Source organism: Corvus cornix, unplaced genomic scaffold (genome assembly GCF_000738735.6).
Source record: "Corvus cornix cornix isolate S_Up_H32 unplaced genomic scaffold, ASM73873v5 scaffold3, whole genome shotgun sequence".
NCBI lineage: Eukaryota > Metazoa > Chordata > Aves > Passeriformes > Corvidae > Corvus > Corvus cornix.
Window position 1 is genome coordinate 181,138 of NW_024108688.1, and position 23,418 is coordinate 204,555.

At 57.0% G+C, this 23,418-nt stretch overlaps 1 protein-coding gene, 1 long non-coding RNA gene and 1 pseudogene across 2 annotated transcripts in view; 2 read left to right on the top strand and 1 right to left on the bottom strand.

Annotated features, from left to right (window-relative positions):
* The window catches only part of LOC120412207 (zinc finger protein OZF-like), a 61,447-nt gene extending 39,529 nt beyond the window's left edge, over positions 1-21,918 (top strand). The window contains exons 2-3 of the mRNA XM_039572553.1: positions 19,854-19,937; positions 20,117-21,918. Of these exons, the coding sequence (XP_039428487.1) occupies positions 19,916-19,937; positions 20,117-21,291 (1,197 nt within the window). The 5' untranslated portion in view covers positions 19,854-19,915 and the 3' untranslated portion in view covers positions 21,292-21,918. The remainder of the gene's footprint in view (positions 1-19,853; positions 19,938-20,116) is intronic.
* LOC120412211 overlaps positions 1-23,418 on the top strand; it is an 89,653-nt pseudogene that overhangs the window by 39,539 nt on the left and 26,696 nt on the right.
* Positions 9,959-13,485, bottom strand: LOC120412214. The gene is made up of 3 exons (XR_005604781.1): positions 13,064-13,485; positions 10,213-10,334; positions 9,959-10,061 (listed from the first exon to the last, which is right to left on the bottom strand). It is a non-coding gene; the product is annotated as an uncharacterized LOC120412214 (long non-coding RNA).

Genomic DNA, 23,418 nt, shown 5'->3' on the forward strand with positions numbered 1-23,418 from the left:
CAGGAGCCTCCCCAAAAGCAGCTCCTGCTTTCCCTCCCTGGAGTGCCCCACTCCAAGTGCCCAAACCACCCCATCCCTCCCAAACTTCATCCCACCCCCACGATGCCACCCCCATCCCATCCCATCCCATCCCATCCCATCCCATCCCATCCCATCCCATCCCATCCCATCCCTTCCCATCCCACCCATCCCCACCCCACCCATCCCATCCCATCCCAATCCCATCCCATCCCAATCCCATCCCATCCCATCCCATCCCACCCCTCCTGGACACCAATTCCCCTTCTGTGGTTCCTGACTCCCCACACACGGGGCTTGGGGCTGACAGATCGAGCCATTTGGGGCTGCCATCGACACATTGGGGCTGGGATTGAGTTTATTGGAGGCAACCGATCAATCCCTCCATCAAAAATGAGAGGTTGGAACTCTCCTCTGGCCTTGCTGTGCCCATGGGATCACCTCAAGTCCCAAAATGAGAGCCAGGGCCCCACAGGCCATTCAGAACCTCTCAACATTGCCAGAAATAGCAGCATCCTTCCCAAAATGGGCTCCCCGCATCCCTACCAATAGGTCCCACTTCCAAGTACCAGAGCCCCCTCTCAGAACCCCTCCCTAAGCATTGGGGGGAGCCCAAAACTGCCACAGGAATGGGACATACCCTGACATCCCTTCAGGAATGGGGGATATCCCAGAACCCACTCAGGAATGGGGTCCCCCCAGCCTCATCATGCCCAGCCTTCAGCTGGCTCAGCCAGAGCCCATCCTGCCCTCAGCAGCCCCAGCTCAGCCCAGCCCTCCTGGGCAGGAAGCCCCAATGGCCGAGCCGGCCTGGGACACTTGCAGGGATCTGGGGGCAGCCGCAGCTTCTGGGGCCAGCCTGTGCCAGGCCCTGAGCGCCCTGCCAGGGAACCATTGCTGCCCCACATCCCATCTCAGCCTGCCCTCGGGCAGCGGGAAGCCGTTCCCTGGGGCCCGTCCCCGCAGGCCCTTGGCAAGAGTCTCTCTCACCCAGCAATTGCTGCTCCTCCCTGCTGCGGGGCCCAAGCTGCAAGCTGATTTTCTGCTGCTGGCCCCGGCCCAGCCCCGAGCCAGGGCCAGGACCTTGCCCTGGAGCTCTGCGGGCGCTGCGTTTGTGCGGCCGCAGCGCAGCAGCTGCAGCTCGGAGCTGCCCTTTGTGTCCCCGCCGGCAGCTGGCAGAGCTGGCGGGGCCGGGCCAGGGCCGGGCCAGCCCCGGCCTTCCCGGCTCTGGGACACAGCGGCGGCAGCCCCAGCCTTCCAGCCCTGCACACGCTCCCACACAAGCATCCAGAGCCGCGGCCACGCAACGCAACTGACCGGCCGCTGACCCCCAGCCTGGCCTGATGGCCATTCCTCTGCCCACACCTCGGCCAAGCTCCCCTTGGCCACCTCCTGAGCCACAATGCCACAGACAAGTGGCACATACAGGTACAGAGCTCTGCCCAGAGCTGGCAGGGAACGTTCATTCAACATAAAAACACACCAAGAAAAAGAGAACTCCCCCCAGCAGAGCTGTTCCCTCCTGCAGTAGTTACACCTGCACAACCACAGCACCTGAGACTGCAAGCAATGAGCATTCCCTGGGCACATCTGCAGCCAAAGCAGCTCGAGGACAGCCTTGCAGCAGGACTGCTCTCAGCTGAGCCAAAAAGGCCCCTCTGGTAGCTGCAGGGCCTTTGCAAAGGGCAAGGGCCAGAGCCTCGGCCCACGCAGGAGGAAAGGGCTCTGAATTCCCCTGCCCTGGCACAGAAACCCTGTTCCCAGGGTGCTTCCCACACAGGATTCTTCTGGAGGACTGCGGAAAGCTGAGAGTCAGCTCTGGCTTCTTCACTTTCCATGTCCTTAGAGCTGCCTGGCAGAAGAAATGGAGGGACAGCTCTGGTGGCACAATCCCTCCCGGCCCAGGGCACAGCGCTGGGAAGGTCTTTCCGTGCCGAGGCTTTGCTGCGGCCAAGGAAAGCTCCTGGCTCAGGGTCACCTTTCCTGCTGGCCAGACCCCCCGAGTGACCCAGCAGCAGCAGAGAATTCCAGCACAGCCCCGGCACGGGCAGGGTGGCCCTGGGCGGGCTGCGGGAGCCGGCAGCACCTGAGCTCAGAGCAGCCGAGTCCGGGGGCTCTCGGCCAAGGCCGAGGCCAGCGAGCATTTCTCAGGTCACAGGGCGGCCTGGAAAGGTGCTGGGGGGATAATTCAGCCCCCAGTGCGGTCCCAGTTGCTCCCAGTATTCCATGTCCGTGCTCCCAGCGCTGCTCCCCAGCCCTGATCCCTGGGGATGGAATGTCCCACTCCCTTCCCGGGGCAGGCTCACACCTGAGCAGGTGTGCAGGGCAGGACCTTGCCCCTGAGCCCAAGCCCTGTCCCCCCTGCAGGATCTGCTTTCCATCGGCCTCTTCCTCCTGCAGCCCCGAGCCCTAGCTCGGTGATGACCGAAGGGCGCTGGGGCCGGGGTCGTCCCCCGGTGGGGGCTGCGCACCCCCTCTGCCCCCTCCCAAATTCCCTCCCAGGGGCAGCAGGGGCTGGGGCAGGAGCCCCTGTGGGGAGGGAAAGGGGGTGACACCGGGATGAGGGGGTCACACTTGCTCTGGGGGAGACACACACTGCCCTGGGGACACCCCTCACCTTCTCCTCGCAGCGCCAGGAGAATGAACCCCAACGTGGAGCCCCCAAACCCCAGCAGCATCTTGGGGGCAGTGTGTGTCTCCCCCAGGCAGTTTTGGGGCTCTGGGGATCACAAGTGCCCCAAAACCCCCTCCCAGCCCCACAGCCACTCCAGACCCCTCAAAACCCCCCCACAGATCTGTGCCAGAAACCCCCCAAACCATTCCCTCAACATAAATGACCCCAAGAACCACCCCAAATTCTCTCCAAGACACACAGCCAAGGCAAGATCCCCAAAACTCCTCAACGACCACCCTAAAAGCCCCCTCCAAGCACCACTATGCCCATCAAGAGTGACAGAAACCCCTCCCAATCCCCCCATGAGCCCCTCAGTCCCCTCCCAGCCCCCCATGGCACTGGCCAGGAGAGTTTGGTGGACAGGAACGTCCCAGTCGGGAGCAGCTCAGCCACTTCAGCAGCTATTTGGGCACTTTTGGGGGGCACACCCCAAACGGGGAGACCCAGGCCAGGACTGGGACAGACACCCGCAATCCCTGGAGAACAGACGGGCTCAGTGGACACGTTCTGCCAGCACAACTACAAGATCGTGCCCCGTCTCGCCCGTCCCATGGCCTCACAACACCCAAATCCTCCCGAATATTCCCCCGAACCAACCCCAAATTCACCCCCAAATCCCAGTAATGGTGCTGCTTTAGATACCTTTGTTGAATTCTTTATTTCTACCCAGTTTTGGTTGTTTTGACAGGATGAAGGAGGAAACTATTTAGGTTGAAAAAGACCTCCAAGATCATCAGGATTGCTGGATGCCACCAGAAGAAAACAACTGGACAGAGCAGGTGAGAATTTTGGGCCGTAAACTCAACAAATCAGCTCTTCCCAATGAATTTCCGATTTCAGTCAAAGTCTGATCGATTGTTCCAGCCCCTGCGTTCACCCAGGTGCCTACAGGGATCCAGAAGATGTGGAGAGCACCAGCCAGGGCTCTTCCCAAACTGGATCATGGGGAATGTGGGTCAGCAGGGCTCTGCCAAACGTGGGTCCTCTGCTGGGGGATGAAGCTGGAGTAGAGGATGAAGCTCTTCCTGCACTCGGGGCACTCGCAGGGCTTCCCTTACCGGTGCCTCCGTTGGTGTTGGGTCAAGTGAGAGCTCCTGGAGAAGCTCTTCCCACACTGGGGACACTCATAAGGTATCTCTGCCCAAGCCCATCTCTAGAAGCCACCAGGCATCGTGTGTCCATAAAAACCTGCTCTGAAAAAGCCTCCCAGGAGTTCCTTGTCTCTGGTCCCTCCCCTTTGGCGTTCAGGGTGCCCCCCTGTCCCAGCTGCTGGGGGTCACGCTTGTATTGGGGGTCCCCCTCTCTACTTGGTCCCCGCCCTCCCCAGGCTGCTGGGAGTCCCAGGAATCCAAAAAGCTCCCCCCTCTTCCGTCTCCCCACTTAGGAATGCTGGGGGTGATGGGCTCCAAGGAGTCCCCCTGCCCCTCTCCAGGCTGTGGAGGGTCCTCTCCCATCCATCCTCCTCCTCCTCCTGCCCCGTTCCCGAGCCCCTCGCAGCCCGCGGGAGCAGCGGGGATGGAGCCGGGACAGGTCGGGATGGGCCAGCGCGGGGCTCTCGGCTGCTCCCCACCCGCTGGGGGCGGGGGAACCCAGCCCGGGGAAAGGAGAGGGAAACTGGGAACATGGGGGCTGCAGATCCAAACTGGGCCTTGCTGGGGACCCTGCGTGGGGACTTGCAGCCCTTGGGGCTCCTCTCGAGAGCCTGGAGAGCCGGGAGGGGGAATGCAGAGAAGGCTGGGGGATGCCAGCAGTGGCACCACTGGCAGTGACTGGTTTGTACTGGGATCATACTGGGATCATAGTGGGAGCAGCTAGACCCATGCTGGGGGAGACTGCAATCACACCGAGGGAGACTGGGATCATACTGGGAGTGAGTAGAATCCTGTGGGGGGCAATGGAGACCATGTTGGGGGCAAATGGGATACACTGGGAGTGACTGGGATCATGCTGAGGGTGACCAGGAGCAGCTGTGAGCAACTGGGATCATGCTAGGAGCAACTGGGAGGAACTGGGAGTGACTGGGTGCATGCTGGGCATGACTGGAAGCAACTGGGCTTATACTGCGATGAACTGGGATAACTGGGATCATGCTGGAGGTGACTGAGATCATAGTGGCAGTGAGTGCAACTGCGCTGAGGCTGATTGGGAGTGGTTGTGAGCAAATGGGACCATGCTGGAAGGAACTGGGAGTGACTGGGAATATGCTGGAGGGAACTGGGGTACACTGGGAGAGACTGGGAGTGACTGGAACTAAAGTGAGGGTGAAAGAGAGCAACTGGAACCATGTGGGGCACAACTGGTTCATACTGGCAGCGACTGGGAGCACACTGGGGTCACATTTGGATCATATTGGGAGTGACTGGACTAATACTGGGAGTATCTGAGAGTGACTGGGAACACACCATGCATATCATCCCCCATACTGGGGGTGACTGGGAGCAACTGGGAGCACGCTGGGAGCAAATGGCATCATACTGGGACTGACTGGGTTAATCTAGCTGGAGGCAACTGCAACCATACTGGGAGTGCTGGCATGTGACTGGGATCATACTGGAGGTGACTGGGATCATATTGGTGTTGAAAGGGAGCAACTGGGATCACACCTTGGGCTACTGGGAGCAACTGAGAGAAACTGGGATGATGCTGCAAGCAACTGGGAGTAACTGGGAATGACTGGATGCATGCTGGAGGCAACTGGGATATTCTGGGCATGACTGGGATCATACTGGGATAACTAACACCTCACTGGGGCCGCTGGGAGTGTCTGGGAATGACTACGGACATGCTGAGGGTAACTGGGACATACTGGGAGTGTCTGTAACCATACTGGGGGTGACTGGAACCACACTGGGAACAACCAGGACCATGCTGGGTGAGACTGGGATCACACTGAGGGTGACTGGAATCATACTGGGATTGACTGGGAGTGGCTGTGAGCAACTGGAATCATGCTGAAAGCAGCTGGGAAGAAGTGGGAGTGACTGGGAGCATGCTGGGGGGTGACTGGGATATACTGGGAGAGACAGGGAGTCACAGGGATCATACTGGAGGCTCCTGGGGTCATGCTGGCATTGACAGGGAGTGACTGGGATCACACTGGGGGCCACTGGCATCATACTGGGAGTGACTGGGAGTGACTGGGGTCATACTGGGAGTGGCTACAATCACACTGGGTTTATAGTGGGTGTGATTGGACCCTGACTGGGGGTTACTGGGAGCTGCCAGGCCCATGCTGGGAGCCACCTGTGCACACGCTGGGAGGAACTGGGAGCAACTGGGAATGGCAGGGTGCATGCTGAGGGCAACTGGGAATACACTGGGTGTGTCTGTAACCACACTGGGGGTGACTGGGATTAACTGGGATTTACAGAGCCTTCCCTGGGGACAGCTGGAAGTGATCCCCCCGTTCCTGCCGCCCTCCCTCGGGCACTGCCGCATCTCCCAGCCTGCGCCGCCGGGATCTGCCCGGAGCAGCGCGATGGCTCCAGCGCTGGGGCTGGGGGCTCCTGGGGCAGCGAGGGTGGCCTGGGACCCCGGCACCGGGACCCCCTGAATCCCCCATTTCTGGACATCAGGACCCCCCTGCTCCCCTTTTCCCGGCCATCCCATGTCTCCCAGCCTCCAGACCTCCCGTGTGCTTGACCCTGGGACGCCCTGGAACGCCTCGGACCCCCATTCCTGCCTTTCCCAGCCCCCAGCCCCACCTTTCTGCAAAACCAGAGACCCCCTGAACTCCCCCTTCCCAGACATCCCGGGTCCCCACCCTGTTACCCCCCTTTCCTGGGCACAGGGAGCCCCTGGAACTCCCTTCTGCCTCTCCAAGTCCCTGCCCCCCATTTCCTCGGCCCTGAGACCCCCCTGAACCCCCATTCCTGAGAACCGAGATGCCCTTTTACCCCTTTCCTGTTGCAGTGGAAGCTTCTCCGGACTCGAGCCCAGAGGGAAGCCAAAGCACAGGGGTTGAATTAAAACCTTTGGACAAGCCGAGATACATGAAGCCACACCAAAGTGAAATAGAAATACAGAATTTTAACTTTTAGGAGAAATATATGCTAAGTGCCTTAAACATTGAAAAGCTGCAGCAGAGACCTTAAACACAGTTCTTACTGCAGCAGTGTTACCTTTTCACAGAATTCTTTACTTTAGAACAAATATATAGATAGAACTGTACTGTTCAGTTTTTTTAGATAGAGTGTTCACATAAACAATAAGAGCTGATAGAAACTGCATCCGCAAATCTGTGTAATACCTATGTAACACTGGTGTAAGGCTTACGACTGTTAGAGTTAGACCAGGATAGGTTAAGAAAAGAAAACTGGAATCGTGTGTTAATCTTAATTGGTCAATTAACAAATCTAATCCACACTTCTGTAAGAAAGAATTAGAACTAGAATAGAAGAAGAAGCTGTTTGCTACTTGCTCCTTGCCTGCTGCTGCTGCTGTTACTGCTTCGCCTTATCATGTAACCCCTTGGAACTCTGCCTTTGGAAAACTACGAGAGTATGAAATAAAGAGCTGTAGCAGGACAGCAGCCTCCTCTGCTCTTTCACCCTCGTCCGAACAAGAAGGGTATCCCACCAAAAGCTCAACAGAGACCATTGCGACACTGCGGGGCCGCATGGAATGAAGGGTCCATTCTGACACTACAAAACCAAGGACACCATAGTTACACTGCGGGGCCCCATGAAACCCTGGGACCATTGGGACACCCCGTGGCCTCATCCTCTTGAATTTCAACAGATCTGAGGGCTGGCAGGACCTGCAGGCAGCACTGAAGGATTCTGGGGAGAACCTTTGATTCCTGGTCCAAAGGAAATCAGAGAAAGGCCCCTGGTAAGATAAAGCCTTCCCTTCCCTTCCCGGACACCAATTCCCCTTCTGTGGCTCCTGACTCCCCACACACAGGGCTTGGGGCTGACGGATCGAGCCATTTGGGGCTGCCATCGACACATTGGGGCTGGGATTGAGTTTATTGGAGGCAACCGATCAATCCCTCCATCAAAAATGAGAGGTTGGAACTCTCCTCTGGCCTTGCTGTGCCCATGGGATCACCTCAAGTCCCAAAATGAGAGCCAGGGCCCCACAGGCCATTCAGAACCTCTCAACATTGCCAGAAATAGCAGCATCCTTCCCAAAATGGGCTCCCCGCATCCCTACCAATAGGTCCCCCTTCCAAGTACCAGATCCCCCCTCTCAGAACCCCTCCCGAAGCATTGGGTGGAGCCCAAAACTGCCGCAGGAACGGGACATACCCTGACATCCCTTCAGGAATGGGGGATATCCCAGAACCCACTCAGCAACGGGGTCCCCCAGCCTCATCATGCCCAGCCTTCAGCTGGCTCAGCCAGAGCCCATCCTGCCCTCAGCAGCCCCAGCCCAGCCCAGCCCAGCCCAGCCCTCCTGGGCAGGAAGCCCCAATGGCCGAGCCGGCCTGGGACACTTGCAGGGATCCGGGGCAGCCGCAGCTTCTCGGGCCAGCCTGTGCCAGGCCCTGAGCGCCCTGCCAGGAACCATTGCTGCCCCACATCCCATCTCAGCCTGCCCTCGGGCAGCGGGAAGCCGTTCCCTGGGACCCGGCCCCGCAGGCCCTTGGCAAGAGTCTCTCTCACCCAGCAATTGCTGTTCCTCCCTGCTGCGGGGCCCAAGCTGCAAGCTGATTTTCTGCTGCTGGCCCCGGCCCAGCCCCAAGCCAGGGCCAGGACCTTGCCCTGGAGCTCTGCGGGCGCTGCGTTTGTGTGGCCGCAGCGCAGCGGCCGCAGCTCGGAGCTGCCCTTTGTGTCCCCGCCGGCAGCTGGCAGAGCTGGCGGGGCCGGGCCAGGGCCGGGCCAGCCCCGGCCTTCCCGGCTCTGGGGACACAGCGGTGGCAGCCCCAGCCTTCCAGCCCTGGACACGCTCCCACACAAGCATCCAGAGCCGCGGCCACGCAACGCAACTGACCGGCCGCTGATCCCCCAGCCTGGCCTGATGGCCATTCCTCTGCCCACACCTCGGCCAAGCTCCCCTTGGCCACCTCTGAGCCACAATGCCACAGACAAGTGCACATACACGTACAGAGCTCTGCCCAGAAATTGAGGACAGCTCTGTGGCACAATCCCTCCCGGCCCAGGGCAACAACGCTGGGAAGGTCCTTCCGTGCCGAAGCTTTGCTGCGGCCACGGAAAGCTCCTGCTCAGGGTCACCTTTCCTGCTGGGCCAGACCCCCCGAGTGGCCCAGCAGCAGCAGCAGAGAATTCCAGCACAGCCCCGGCACGGGCAGGGCGGCCCTGGGCAGGCTGGCGGGAGCCGCCGGCGCCTGAGCTCAGAGCAGCTGAGCCCAGGGGCTCTTGGCCAAGGCCGAGGCCCAGCGAGCATTTCTCAGGTCGCAGGGCGGCCTGGAAAGGTGCTGGGGGGGGATAATTCAGCCCCCAGTGCAGTCCCAGTTGCTCCCAGTATTTCCATGTCTGTGGTCCAAGCGCTGCTCCCAGCCCTGATCCCTGGGATGGGAATGTCCCGCTCCCTTCCCGGGGCAGGCTCACACCTGAGCCAGGGTGCAGGGCAGGACCTTGCCCTGAGCCCAGCCCTGTCCCCCCTGCAGGATCTGCTTCCCATCGGCCCTCTTCCTCCTGAGGCCCCAAGCCCAGCTCGGTGCTGACCGAAGGGCGCTGGGCCGGGTTCATCCTCCGGTGGGGCTGCGCACCCCCTCTGCCCCCTCCCCAAATTCCCTCCTGGGGGCAGCAGGAGCCAGGAGGGGATCCAGGTGAATTCCCTGGAATTGCCCCGTCCCCTCCCCCCGCGCTCCCTCCGTCACTTTCGCGTCTCCGTCTCCGACCTGCGCCGCCGAGACCTGCCCGGCGACCGGTGACGTCACGAGCAATCCGAGCTGCCATTGGTGAGCAGCAAAGAGCGGCGCCAATGGCGGGGCCGGAGGCGGCTCTGGGGCGGGGCCCAGCGGAGCAGCGCGATGGCTCCAGCGCTGGGGCCGGGGGCGCTCCTGGGGGCGGGCGAGGGGAGAGTGGGACCCCGGCACCGGGACCCTGAGCCGTCATTCCCGACGCCGTGACCCCCCTGCTCCCCTTATCCTGCGCAGGACTGCCCCAAATCCCCCATTCTGGACATCAGGACCATCTTGCACCCCCTTTCCCCCCGCCCCCCGCGCTCCCTCGGTCACTTTCGCGTCTCCCAACCTGCGCCACCGGGATCCACTCGGCGACCGCTGACTGCCCCCGGCATCGAGACCTCCCTCCCCCCCCACGGCTCCTCCCGGGACCTTCTGGAAACAGCAGCAGAAAGAGTTTCAAAATTCATCATTATTTCGGTTGATTTCGTTGGTTTCCGGGGCAGAACCGGTGGGACAGCACCTCACCACAAAGCTCCGGGGGGAGAACAAAGGCTGAGGGGGGGTCGGGGAGGGTGGGATGGTCGGGGGGAGGAAATGGAGAAAAAACACATTTTAATAGAAGGGGGGAAAAAAGGAAAAACAAAAAAGAATAAAAGCAAAACTCAAAGTAAAACAGTATAAACAATAAAATTACATAACGTACCTATGAAAAAAAGAAAATGACGGCAGAGGTTATTCTGTTGGGACTTTGGATTTCTTCTCCAAGCTCCGAGCCAGGTCTGACAGAGAAACCGGTGGGCTGGCAGAGACATCGCTGCTGAGGGGCTGAATATTTCCAAGATTAAAGTATCAAGAAACACCTTTGAGTTTGCAGCAGTCCCAGCGCACGCGTTCGATTCGCTCATTTCAAGGTGAAAGCTCAGCTCCACTTGTGACTCTGCTTTGTAGCGATGAATGGAAAACATTCAAGGAAATTCCCCTAGAAAGAGCCCGGGAAGGTTCGTGCTGGGAGAGCTCTCCTCGGGCAGCCCCGGCTCCTGCCCTGCTTGAGTCCCTCTCGAGCCCGCTGTGGTTTCCAGCTGCTGCGCTCCAGCTGCCCCAAATGCCCGTGAATTGCACGGAACTGGAAGAGATCCGAGTCCTCGTGGCTCGGGCTAAGGGCAGGGAGAGCTCACTCAGGGATCGCCATGGCGGCCACAAGAGCCCCGCCGTGGGGAGATGAACTGGATTTGGGACGGAGCGGATCAGAACAGGAGAGTGAGGAGTAAAATAAACCCTGGTACAGAACCTTCCCGCGACCTCTTTCTCCTTGCCGGACTTCCCTTTATCCGCGGCTCCTCCCTGCTGTGCCCAGCGGGGCAGGGAGAAGGGATGGGAGTCGCGGTCAGTTCGTGCCGCTGCTTCGCCCTCGGGGACAGGAATCCTTCCCTGCTCCGGCGCGGGGTCCCTCCCATGGGGTCAGTCCTGCCCTGGCCAGCGGGGGATCCCTCCCAGCCGTGCGGTCACTCCCCGGCCCCGGCCCTGAGGCGCGGGGCAGTCGCGGGGCAGCCGCGCTCCGGCCCCCGTCAGCGGCACCGCCGCTTCGTGCCGGGCAGGAGCGGCAGAAGGAGCCGGGCGGCGGCGGGGGCTGAATCCCGGCAGGAGGAGGAGGAAGAAGAGGAAGGGGCCGGGGCCGCCTGCGGTGTCCGATCCCCGGCAGCAGCGGCGAGGCCTCGGGGAGCGGCGGCGGGCGGGGCCCTTTGGAGCCGCCCCGAGGCCTTGGGTGCCGCCGCGGGTCCCAGTCACTTCCACTTGCCCCAGCTGCCCCTAGCTTGGTCCCAGCTCCCCCCAGCACATTCCCAGTTGCTTCTGGTCCCCACGCGAATGGTCTCAGGCACTCCCAGTATATCCCAGTAGTGCTGAACATTCTTGTAGTCATTCCCAGACACTCCCAGTTACCTCAGCATGGTTCACTTGCCCCCAATATTATCCCAGTCACTCCCAGTATATTCCCAGTTGCCACCAGCATGTACCCTGTCATTCCCAGTTGTTCTCAGCTCCTCCCAGTGTGTGCACAGGTGGCTCCCAGCATGGGCCTGGCAGCTCCCAGTAACCCCCAGTCAGGGTCCAATCACACCCACCATTATCCCAGTGTGATTGCAGCCACTCCCACTATGACCCCAGTCACGCCCAGTCACTCCCAGTATGACGCCAGTAGCCCGCAGTGTATTCCCAGTTGCTCCGTGTCAATGCCAGCATGACCCCAGGAGCCTCCAGTATGATCCCCAGGGCACCCTGTTTCTCCCAGTATATCCCAGTCACTCCCAGCATACTCCCAGTTGCTTTCAGCTTGATTCCAGTTGCTCACAGCCACTCCCAGTCACTCCCAGTATAATTCCAGTCACCCTCAGTGTGATCCCAGTCTCACCCACCATGGATCCAGCTGCTCCCACTGTGCTCCCAGTATGAACCCAGTTGCCCCTAGAATTGTCCCAGTCCCTCTCAGCATGGTCTCAGTCATCCCAGTTGCCCCCAGTGTAGATCCAGTCACTCTCAGTTGCCTCCCACCATGGGCCCAGCTGTTCCCATTGCGGTTCCAGTTCCCCCATTACGGTTACAGACAATCTCAGTACATCCCAGTTGCCCTCAGCATGCTGCCAGTCACTCCCAGTATGCTCCCAGTCACTCCCACCTCCTCCCAGTTGCTTTCAGTGTGATTCCAGTTGCTCACAGCCACTCCCAGTCAATGCCAGTATGATTCCAGTCACCCTCAGTGTGATCCCAGTCTCACCCACCATGGATCCAGCTGCTCCCACTGTGGTCCCAGTATGAACCCAGTTGCCTCCAGAGTAGTTCCAGTTGTTCCCAGTTCCTCCCCGTATGAATCCATTTGCCCCTAGGATAGTCCCAGTCCCTCTCAGCATGGTCCCAGTCATCCCAGTTGCCCCCAGTGTAGATCCAGTCACTCCCAGTTGCCCCCCACCATGGTCCCAGCTGTTCCCATTGTGGTTCCAGTCACTCCAGTATGGTTACAGACAATCCCAGTACATCCCAGTTCCCGTCAGCATGCACCCTGTCACCCCCAGCATGCTCCCAGTCACTCCCACCTCCTCCCAGTTACTTTCATCATGATTCCAGTTGCTCACAGCCACTCCTAGTCACTCCCAATATGACTCCAGTCACCCTCAGTGTGATCCCAGTCTCACCCACCATGGATCCAGCTGCTCCCACTGTGGTCCCAGTATGAACCCAGTTGCCTCCAGAGTAGTTCCAGTTGTTCCCAGTTCCTCCCCGTATGAATCCATTTGCCCCTAGGATAGTCCCAGTCCCTCTCAGCATGGTCCCAGTCATCCCAGTTGCCCCCAGTGTAGATCCAGTCACTCCCAGTTGCCCCCCAGCATGGGCCCAGCTGTTCCCATTGTGGTTCCAGTCACTCCAGTATGGTTACAGCCACTCCCAGTATATCCCAGTTGCCCTCAGCATGCTCCTAGTCATTCCCAGGCACTCCCAGTTGCCCCAGTAAGGTTCTAGTTACCTCTGAATGATCTCAGTCTTTCCCAGTTTCTCCCACTTACCTCCAGGGCAATCCCAGTTTCTGTCAGTGTCCCAAAGTGTGGTCCCAGTTGCTCCCAGTATGGTCCCAGTTGTCCCAGTTGTGGTCTCAGTCCCCTCAGCATGGTTCCAGTACTTTCCAGTGTATCCCAGCTGCTCCCAATGTGTCCTCGTTTTCCTCCCAACATGAGCCCAGCAGCTCCCAGTAACCCCCAGTCAGGTTCCATTCACACCTACTATAATCCCAGTGGCTCCCAGGACGATCCAATAGGACACCAAGTCACTCCCAGTATGGTTCCAGTCATTTCCAGGATGATCCCAGTCACCCTCAGTACGATGCCAGTTGCCCCAAACTCCCTGTCAACCCCATTATGATCCCAGTAGCCTCCAATATGATCCCAGTCACTTCCTGCCACTTCCAGTATGATCCCAGTTGCACCCAGTCACCCCCAGTATTATCCCAGTCATTCCCAGATACTCCCAGTATTATTCCAGTCATGCCCAGAGTGACTCCCTGTCACTCCCAGGCTGGGCCCAGTTTCTCCCAGTCACTTCCAGCATGGTTCCAGTCACGGCCAGAACCTTTCCAGTCACTCCCAGTCTGGTTCCAGTAGGATCCCAGTCACTCTCAGATATTGCCAGTACTATTTCAGTCACTCCCAGTATGATCCCAGTCAGTTCCAATGGGATGCCAGTATGACCCCAGCATGGGCACAGCTGCTCCCATTATCATCCAGTGTGGTTCCAGTTGCTCCCAGTTACCCCCACTGTGGTTTCAGTCTCTCCCAGTGCATCCCAGTTGCTCCCAGCATGTTCCCAGTCACTCCCAGTTTCCCTGAGTTGCTTCCAGTGTGATCCCAGTGTCTCACAGCCACTCCCAGTCACCCTCAGTGCAGTGCCAGTTGCAGCGGTACCTTCCTGAGCTAGCACATTGTCCTGGTACAGAGCAAACTGCTGCCTGCCCCAAGCGAGGACAGGTGGAGTCCCATCCTGGCCCAGGGAGGTGGGTGAACCACCGGCACGGGTTCGCCCTGGCTCCCGATGGCTGATGTGTGCAAAGGAGGTAGGATAAAAAGGAGGGCCTCTCGTGGGAGCAGGAGGTTTATTGCAGGGTGAGAACCCACGAGGAGAGACCACCAGGTGGCTCGCTGAGCTATTTTTGTACCCTGACAAACAGGCGTGGAAAACACACAGTAACTAATGATACCTCAGCTAGGGGGTGTTACCGGGGCAGGGAGAGGGGGCTACAGCAATTGGGAGCAGGGGTGGGTGGGGAGGAGCAACAGAGACCAATCAGCTGCCAAATAACTCAGAGAAGAACCTAGATCCCTCTGGGAAAGCAGCCGGATATGGGGAAGGGGGATACACAGCTAAAAGGTAAGGCACGGATTTATGTATTTTTCGCAGCCTTATGAATGCTCAAGGCTTTTGGGGCTGGCTCTGGGGTTGGTCATGGTTCACTGCAACATCTCCCCCTTTTTTATTATTTCGAAGCAAATGGAGGTAGGTGTGGGAAGTTAGGGAGTAGGGGAAAAGGGAAAACATTCAGGGAAAGGGAACAGCAGGAAGAGGGCCGCAAGTTGTTCTTCAGATGGCATCTGGTGTGGGCACCTCTTCCAGGTGGTGGCTTTGGGGTCGTCGCTGTTCAGTGAGGTCAGGTGCAGTTTGATGAACTTTGCCAGCACCCACTTTGGTCGAGCTGGGGTCGACACGGCGGCATATCCCCTCCCCCAAGCTAGTAACTTGAACAGGCCCTCAACTTTGTGAGTCTCAGGGTCTTTGACCAGCACAGATGGATTTTCTTTTAGTTTAGTTGTGGTCGAATTTTTAATGTGCCGTTATACCGGGGGGGCCAGGCTCTTTGAAGGAACAATTTAAAAAGTTAATGGTGAAGAGAGCCCTGCAGAGTCTCTCAATGGGCGAATTAGTCTCTGCTCCTCCTCACTGCTGGGCAAGGACTCTTTTGAGCGTCTGATGGGTATGCTCAACTATAGATTGGCCCGTGGGAGAATAAGGGATACCTGTAGTGTGCTTAATTCCCCACGTGTCGAAGAACTGGTGGAGGTTCTTCGAGACGTATGCTGGTCTGTTGTCTGTCTTGATTTCTGCTGGCACCCCCAGAATGGCAAATGCCAACAGAAAGTGTTTGATGACATCTTTTGCCTTCTCCCCACAATGAGAAGAGGCAAAAACTGCTCTTGAGAAGGTGTCTACTGAGATGTGGACATACTTAGACCTCCCGAATTCGGGGACGTGAGTCACGTCAGTCTGCCACAGCTGGCAGCTATTGAGACCACGTGGACACACACCAGACCCTAGCGATGGGATCTGATATTTCTGGCAGTCAGGACAAGTCGCCACAATGGCCTTAGCTTGGTCATGCGAGAGATGGAACATGCGGACCAAAGCCGGGACGTTTTGATGGTAGAATCGATGGCTCAACTTAGCTTGTTGGAACATTCCCGGTAGTGATGCCAGTTGTACTGGGGCTGCCAAGGCGTCAGCATTCCTGTTCCCTTCAACAATAGGACCGGAGAGGTCGGCATGCAACCTCACGTACATGACATAATAGGGTTGCTCTCGGTGGGACAGCAAAAAGACGAGCTGCGAGAGCACGTGATATAATTTAGGATTTGAAACTTCTTTGAGCATTGAGTGCTCTGCTCTCTCTACCACTCCAGCCACATAGGCTGAATCAGTGACAATGTTTATTGGTTCCTTTTGGAATCGCTCGAAGGCTCTGACTACTGTGGCTAACTCTGCAATTTGAGGAGATCCCTCAACTACTTCAATGTCTTTTTCCCACTCGGATGTTTGGGGATTTCTCCAAGTCAGAACAGATCTGTGAGAAGCCCCTGACCCATCTTTGAAAACTGTCAGGGCTCAAAGCGGTTTGTTGCTTCGAAACAATTTTGGGACCAATTTGAAATTCACATTAAAAAATTGGTGTGGCAAATGGTGGCTAGAGAGTTTCCCTGAGTAACTATCTAGGGCAAACTGCAGGCACTCGCTGCTCTGTAGAGCGAAATCAACATCATCTAATTTGAATGGCATGTAAATGCACGAGAATTCGCACCGTGCGAGAACGCAGAGGCGAGAGCTGGCCTTCCTTATCAGTTGCGCCATCAATTCTTGTGGTGTGGTAATGCTTTTGGATGGCTGGTGAGGCAAGAACACCCACTCTATGATTAAGAGGGGGTCCTTGATCCTCTCGTCCCGCTGAAAAGTAAGGCCTTGCAAGTGTGGTAGCTGGCCCATAATTATGAATTTGAACTGCAGGCCTGGTTCCATCCAGTGTGCCTGCTTGGTGGAAAGAGCTTTCTGGACCTTACCAAGGGCCTCCTGCGCCTCTGGGGTTAGGGATCGGGGAGAGTCCAACGCACCATCGCCTCGCAGCAGGTTAAAGAGGGGGCTGAGGCTTTCTGTGGAGATCCCTAACAGGGGCCAGACCCAGTTCACTGTACCACACAGTTGCTGCAGCTCGCGAGGGGTCCGGGGCTCGTCAGCTATGGCAAGCTGTTGGGGAGCGATGGTTGTCTCACGGATCTGGAGGCCAAGGTAGGTCAGGGGGCACAAGCGCTGGACCTTGTCAGGATGGACTACAAAACCTGCAGCTTCAGTTGCTCAGATTGTTAGATCTAGGGTTAAGTCTAAGCATGTTTCGTCTGGGGCACACACAAGGACGTCATCCATGTAATGGAGGATGATTGCCTCTGGAGCCTGTTTCCGGACAGGGGACAGGACCCGCACAACATACCAATGGCAAATGCTGGGGCTGTTTTTCATGCTCTGAGGCAGCACTGTCCAATGATATCTGCACATGGGGACTTGATGATTAACAGATGGCACTGAGAAGGCAAATCTAGGAGCATTGCTGGGGTGCAGAGGTATGTGGAAGAAGCAGTCTTTGATGTCTATGACAGCTAGCTTCCACATATGAGGGAGCATTGATGGTGAGGGCATGCCTGGTTGTAGGGGTCCCATATCCTCCATGACTGCGTTAATTTTACACAGATTGTGCAAAAGCGTCCTTCCGTTTCATTTCGGTTTTGGGAGAACAAACACGGGGGAATTCCAAGGGCTATTAGTTGGGACTATGTGGCCCTTGGCAAGTTGCTCTTCCACGAGGGAAATGAGAGCGCGAAGTTTCTCGATGGATACCGGCCACTGTTCCTCCCATACGGGCATGTTAGGCAGCCAATTACTGCGTGGGTGGTCGCACTCAACAGTGGCCCGCCCTAAAAACCCTGGGCTGCTGGAATAACAGCTCGAGTTCCCCACTGGGACAAGGTATCTCTACCCCACAGGGTAAACTCTGCATCAATAACAAAAGGCCGGATGGTAGGCAAATTTCCTTCCGGGCCTTGGATGGTCACATTTTGGGTGCTCCTTAAAGCTGTAGCTTTACCCCCAGTCCCAGCAGTGTTCCCAGCCACTTCAGGTGGGTTCAAGTTCCCATGCCTGAGGCCACTCTCTGCAAGAGATCACAGTGATGTCTGCCCCCGTATCCACCATACCTGGCATGCGAACTCGCTCACCCCCTTGGCTCAACTCACACTCAAGGGTTGGCCAGTTGGGTCCCATCACTTCTGCCCAGAACGCTTGTGCCTCTTGCTGGTTTGTTAGGCAACCTTTCGGGATGACTCGTCCTTGTGTGATCGTAGCACCTTCTGGAATAAAAAGAGGAGCATGATGACACTCAACCAGGAACACAAGCACCTCTCCCCCACCACTGGTGGTAAGGGGATGGACGGGAAGACTTCAGCTCCCGGGTGATCCAGTGCTGCAAGTCCTGTAATAAACGTGTCTGACTCCAGCGGGATGGGTATTGCCGCTTGGGCCAGAACAAGTCTATCACCAGTTTGTTTAACGAGGAGGCTGGAGGTCAGGGTGATGGGCACTGTCTTCCCCAGCTTCCAGGTGTAAAACTGAACTGCTGCATCAACTAGCTCAGCTTCTGTCCAGTCCTGTAAATTGTCCTTTTTTGATGGTACAGCAGCTCCATTTATGTCCTCACGCGGAGCTGTATCACGCTGCTTGCTCAGTTTCCCAAGGGTGGTGCTTGGGTGTTCGGTCAGTGGCTGCAGCAACATCCCTGCCCCAGGTGGCCCGAACCTGGAATGAAAGGCTCAGGCACAGGTGTTACTGCCCGGGGTTCTTTGCATCCCTTTGCCCAGTGCCCCAGCTTCCCACAGCGATGACACCTGCTCTGGGGTGGAGGCTTCCCTCATTGACTCACCACCCCCACTACCCCTCTGCTTTTAGTATTTTGAATTTCGGAGGTGATTGACACCAACTTCACACAGGTTTCTACCATGAGATCTAAGGTGGGAGGAGGATCTAAAGGTAGGGCTCTGAGAACTGCCTTGCAGGCTTCGTTTGTGTTAGAGTGGGCCAACTCCGTCAGCAGCTGCTGTTGGAATTCATGCCCCTCTGTCTGCGAGCGAACGGCCTGTGTGAGGCGCTCTACAAACTCTACAAAGGGTTCTGATTGCCCTTGCAGGACTTGTGTGAAGTGGGTTTTTGGGGCAGCAGTGCTGGGAGTAAGGGACAGAGCTCTCTGAGCAGCCTGCTTGAGGTCTTGCAGGACTGATTCATTAGCAGCCTGATCTTGGGGCTTAGTCCAATCCTTTTCCCTGCAAAGGTGGTCTAAAGTAAGCACTGCAAGTTGGGCATCGCTTTGGTAGGAAGCAAGAAGATCTCGCAGTGCCTTTTTCCACATTCTTTCCCAGAGAAGATACTCAGTTTGGCGTGCACTGCGGGTGGCTCCAGACAGGGGTGGAATATACTCGCAGTTCTTTTTCTTCTTTTGTTTTACACCGGTGAGGGGAGGATACGAGCCATGGGAAATAAACTGTCGCATGCTCAGCAGAGTTTTTATGTCTCGGTGGTGGGTATTCTTCTAAGTTATGATTTAAGTTTTCTAAGGGACTTCCAAAGCGCTTTATAAGGTGGATCTCATACTACTTCCCTGCCGCTGCTGCTGAACATGTGCAGGACACTGGATTTTGAGCACGTGTTGTGCAATGGCTCGGGGAAGCAGCTGCCACGGGAGAAAAAGCAGTCTACCGGTACATGTCCCTGTGTGCAGCTATTATAAATGCACTTAAGAAGCCCTGGGTGGAAGAGGAGGGACAAAGGAGGATCAAGAAAAGGAGAAGGAAGCACGAGGTCGAGCACTCCCTGAATTCACAGCCCCCCACCCATGGGATCATCACCCCCCATCGCTCAGGTGGCCGGGGAGGGGGAGCCTGGCCCAGAAATCCTGGGTTGGGTTTTTTTTTGCAGGGGGATCTTTGGCGAATGAAGAACTCCAAAGCTGAGCAGAAAATGCCCCTTGGGGGGACATTGGGGGGTCCCAGTGGTGGCTGCTGGCAGAGGCATTCTGGAGGAGCAGAGCCCTGTGACCCCCAGGACCCCAAAGTGGGGAGCCCAGAGAGGGGGGAGCGCCGTGATTTGCGGGACCCTCAACAGCCTGGAGAGGGGCAGGGGGGACTCCTTGGAGCCCATCACCCCCAGCATTCCTAAGTGGGGAGACGCAAGAGGGGGGAGCTTTTTGGATTCCTGGGACTCCCAGCAGCCTGGGGAGGGCGTGGACCAAGTAGAGAGGGGGACCCCCAATACAAGCATGACCCCCAGCAGCTGGGACAGGGGGGAACCCCGAACACCAAAGAGGAGGGCAGAGACAAGGAACTCCTGGGAGGCTTTTTCAGAGCAGATTTTTATGGACACACAATGCCTGGTGACTTCTAGAGAGGGACTTGGGCAGAGAAACCTTCAAACTCAACGTGCTCATCACTTGTTTTCCCCCAGACCAGGATTTCCCATTCCCAAGCCTTGGCCAGATATAGGAGGAGGCTGCGAGGAAGAGGAAGATGCCCCGGGACACCCAGGCAGGTGAGGAGGAAGTCACTGCCCCTTTTCCCTCTCTCCTGCTCCATCTCCCAGCCCAGCATTGCCCCCGGCTGCAGGACAACCCCGCTGCCGACACCGTCCTGCTGGGGACGGACTGGGGGGATCTCCTTGCCCTTCCCTGTGGCACGGAGGCAAATCCCATCCTCTCCTTCCTCCCCCAGACAAGGAGCTGAGGATGGAGCCCAGGGAGGACAAATCCCTGCAGCAGAACCTGGTGGAAGAGGCCATTTTGAGCAGCTCCCTGGCACAGGAATCCAATGGGGAGGAAAATGCCCGGAGATGCCACAGGAGGAGGGGCTGCAAACCCAGCCCAGGGTGCTCTGAGGAGGAAAGACCCACCCTGTGCCAGGAAGGTGGCTGCAGATCGAGCCGGAGCTCGGATCTGGTGGTTCACGAGCAGCTTCACGCTGGGGAGAAGCCCTACGAGTGTGGGGAATGTGGGAAGAGCTTCAGCCACAGCTCCACCCTGCTCCGCCACCAGATGATCCACACTGGGGAACGGCCCTATGAGTGTGGGGAGTGTGGGAAGGGTTTCAGATGCAGCTCCACCCTGATCCGCCACCACATGATCCATACTGGGGAACGGCCCTATGAGTGTGGGGAATGTGGGAAGGGCTTCAGAGACAACTCCACCCTGCTCCGCCACCAGATGATCCACACGGGAGAGAGGCCCCACGAGTGTTCCGAGTGTGGGAAGAGGTTTCAGACCAGTTCCAGTCTCCTCCTGCACCAGCGGATTCACACAGAGGAGAGGCCCTTCCGCTGCCCCGACTGCAGGAAGGGCTTCACACAAAACTCGCACCTTGTCAGACACCGGCGCATCCACACTGGGGAGAGACCCTACGAGTGTGAGGAATGTGGGATGAGCTTCAGCCGGAGCTTCCACCTCATCCGCCACCAGATGATCCACACTGGGGAACGCCCCTACGAGTGTGAGGAGTGTGGGAAGAGCTTCAGCCAGAGCACCAACCTGATCTTCCACCAGAACATCCACACTGGGGAAAGGCCATACAAGTGCTTGGAATGTGGGAAGAGCTTCAGCCAGCGCGGCAACCTGACTGTCCATAAAAAGATCCACACTGGGGAGAAGCCCTACGAGTGTTCCGAGTGTGGGAAGAGGTTTCAGACCCCCTCCAGTCTCTTCCTGCACCACCAGATTCACACAGAGGAGAGGCCCTTCTGCTGCCCCGACTGCGGGAAGGGCTTCAAGCAAAACTCCGGCCTCATCATCCACCGGCGCATCCACACCAGGGAGAAGCCCTACGAGTGTGAGGAATGTGGGAAGAGCTTCACCCATACCTCTACCTTGACCAGACACCAACGGAGGCACCAGTAAGGGAAGCCCTGCAAGTGCCCCGACTGTGGGAAGAGCTTCGTGCCCTGCTCCAACCCCATCCCCTTTTGCAGGAGCCACACTGGGAAAAGCCCTGGTGGCCCACATTCCCTGTGATCCATATTGGGAAGACCCCTGGCTGGTTATCCTTTTATTTTGGCCCTAATTGTCTTCTGATTCATCCTCATCACTTAAAAACACCCAAAATAGGACTAAAAAGAAAGAAATTGATCACAGATGTTTGAAGTCCCACCATTTCACAGGTATTTGAGGGGGAATTTAGGGTTTGGGGACATATTCTGGAGTATTTGTGGGTTCTTGGTGGATTTTGGGCAGTGTTCTCCATCTCTTTGCACTCCAAAAGCCAAGAGGGATCACCTCAAAACGACTCAATCCCACTGAAAACAATTCAATCCTACCCCAAAAGGGCTCAATCCCACCTCAAAATGGGTTGTTCCCACCTCAAAAAAACTCAGTCCCATGCCAAAATTACTCGATTCTACAGCCTCCAGGGTGAGATGGGGTTGAAAGGTGACTGGGATCCAGATTTGGAGGGGTGGGATCAGGATTGTGTAGGGCTGGCTCTGTGGGTGGTGTTTTGATAGTAAATAAAACTTTCAGAATGACTGACTTCTGTCCCATTCATTTTCAGTCCGTTCCAGTTCTGTTTTCAGACTGCCACCTTCTCAGCTGACTGTGTTTGTGTCCTCCTTTCTCTTCTGCCTTTCTTTGCCCGCTCTGTTTCTCTCACAGTGTCTCTCTTTAGCCAGGGCAGCTCCCAGCCAAAGACCCTCCCCTGATTTTGTTCCCAGTCCATGAGCTACGACAACCATGGGTGAAGTTACGACGGCTGGCAGTGAAATGTCACTGTAAGATCTTGCTCCACTTGGCTTTCGACCCCTTCTCAAGAGCTTTGCCTTCAAGGGCAGGAACATCTTTTCCTTGCTGGAACCTGGAACTCCAGACCCTTGGAGTGTGTGCCATGGATCCCAGAGGGGCATTCCTGAGGCTCCCAGGTTGCTGGTTCTGCTGTGCCTCCCGCGGGCAGGGGCAGGTGACAGGTGACAAGGTCCAGCAGCTCTGCTGGTTGTGCAGTGTCACAATGGCCCCTCTGGTTCCATGAGGCTCCTCTGTGAAACAATGGGCCCTTGGTTCCAGGAGGTTCCACGGTGTCACAAAGATCTCCTTGGTTCCGTGAGGAGCACAAAAGCTTTGCATCAACACTGAGCAACAGCTGCTGAACACACCTGGGAGCATCTGCTTGCATCAAAAGAGGGCTTCAAGCTGAGAAAGGCAGCAGCAGCTTCCATCTGCAACAGAGAGCCAGGCAAAGGACAGGGACAGAGAATTCAGTGGAAAGACTGCGAGAATTCTGCTCCCAGAGATCATTCCTGCTCACAGTGTCCCTTGTAGAAAGGGGACATCATTCCAGGCAGCCTGGACTGAGTATGTGGGTTTGTTGTTGAGGAAACCTGCTCAGGCTTTTCCATTCTTTCCTTACATCAGGAAAACTTCCCTGGGCCTGTGTGCAGGCAGAGCCCTGAGGAGAGCAGATGGCACATGGTGCCGTGGGCTGGGACAGCCAGCTGCAGAGCTCAAGGGAACAGAGATGTCAGTGCCAGGTGGGCGATGTCAGACATGGTGAGGTTGGGGGTGAGGAGCAGGTTGTCCAAACAGGATCAGCCTTCAAAGGGCTCATTCTGCTACATGCCCAGACCTCCTAAGGAGACATTCAGCATCCAAATTAATTGGAGAATGCTTCTATCACCTCTTCTCTGAAAAAGAAAAAAAAAAAAATTAAGTCACGAGGCGTACTTTGAAATCTTCCTCCTTAACAGAACTCCAAACTGACTCCAGTGAGCTGTAGAAGCCCTGAATACTTGAAGACAATTGAAGGAAGAGAAAGAGCTCTTTCAGGCTTTCTGTATTTTAATGAGTCCCACAGTGGATTTGGGGCTGAGTCCAGGACCCTCAGGGATTGAGAGAAGGCTGAAGAAGCTGCTCAAGGAGTCAGAAGCAAAACTCAAGTCCCTTGGAGCACCAATGGGTCCCACTGAGGGCAGGGACTGCCAAAGCCTCCCCAGGGACTTGTGAGAGCAGATCCTTGAGCTCTGCCAGGATTGCAGGGAG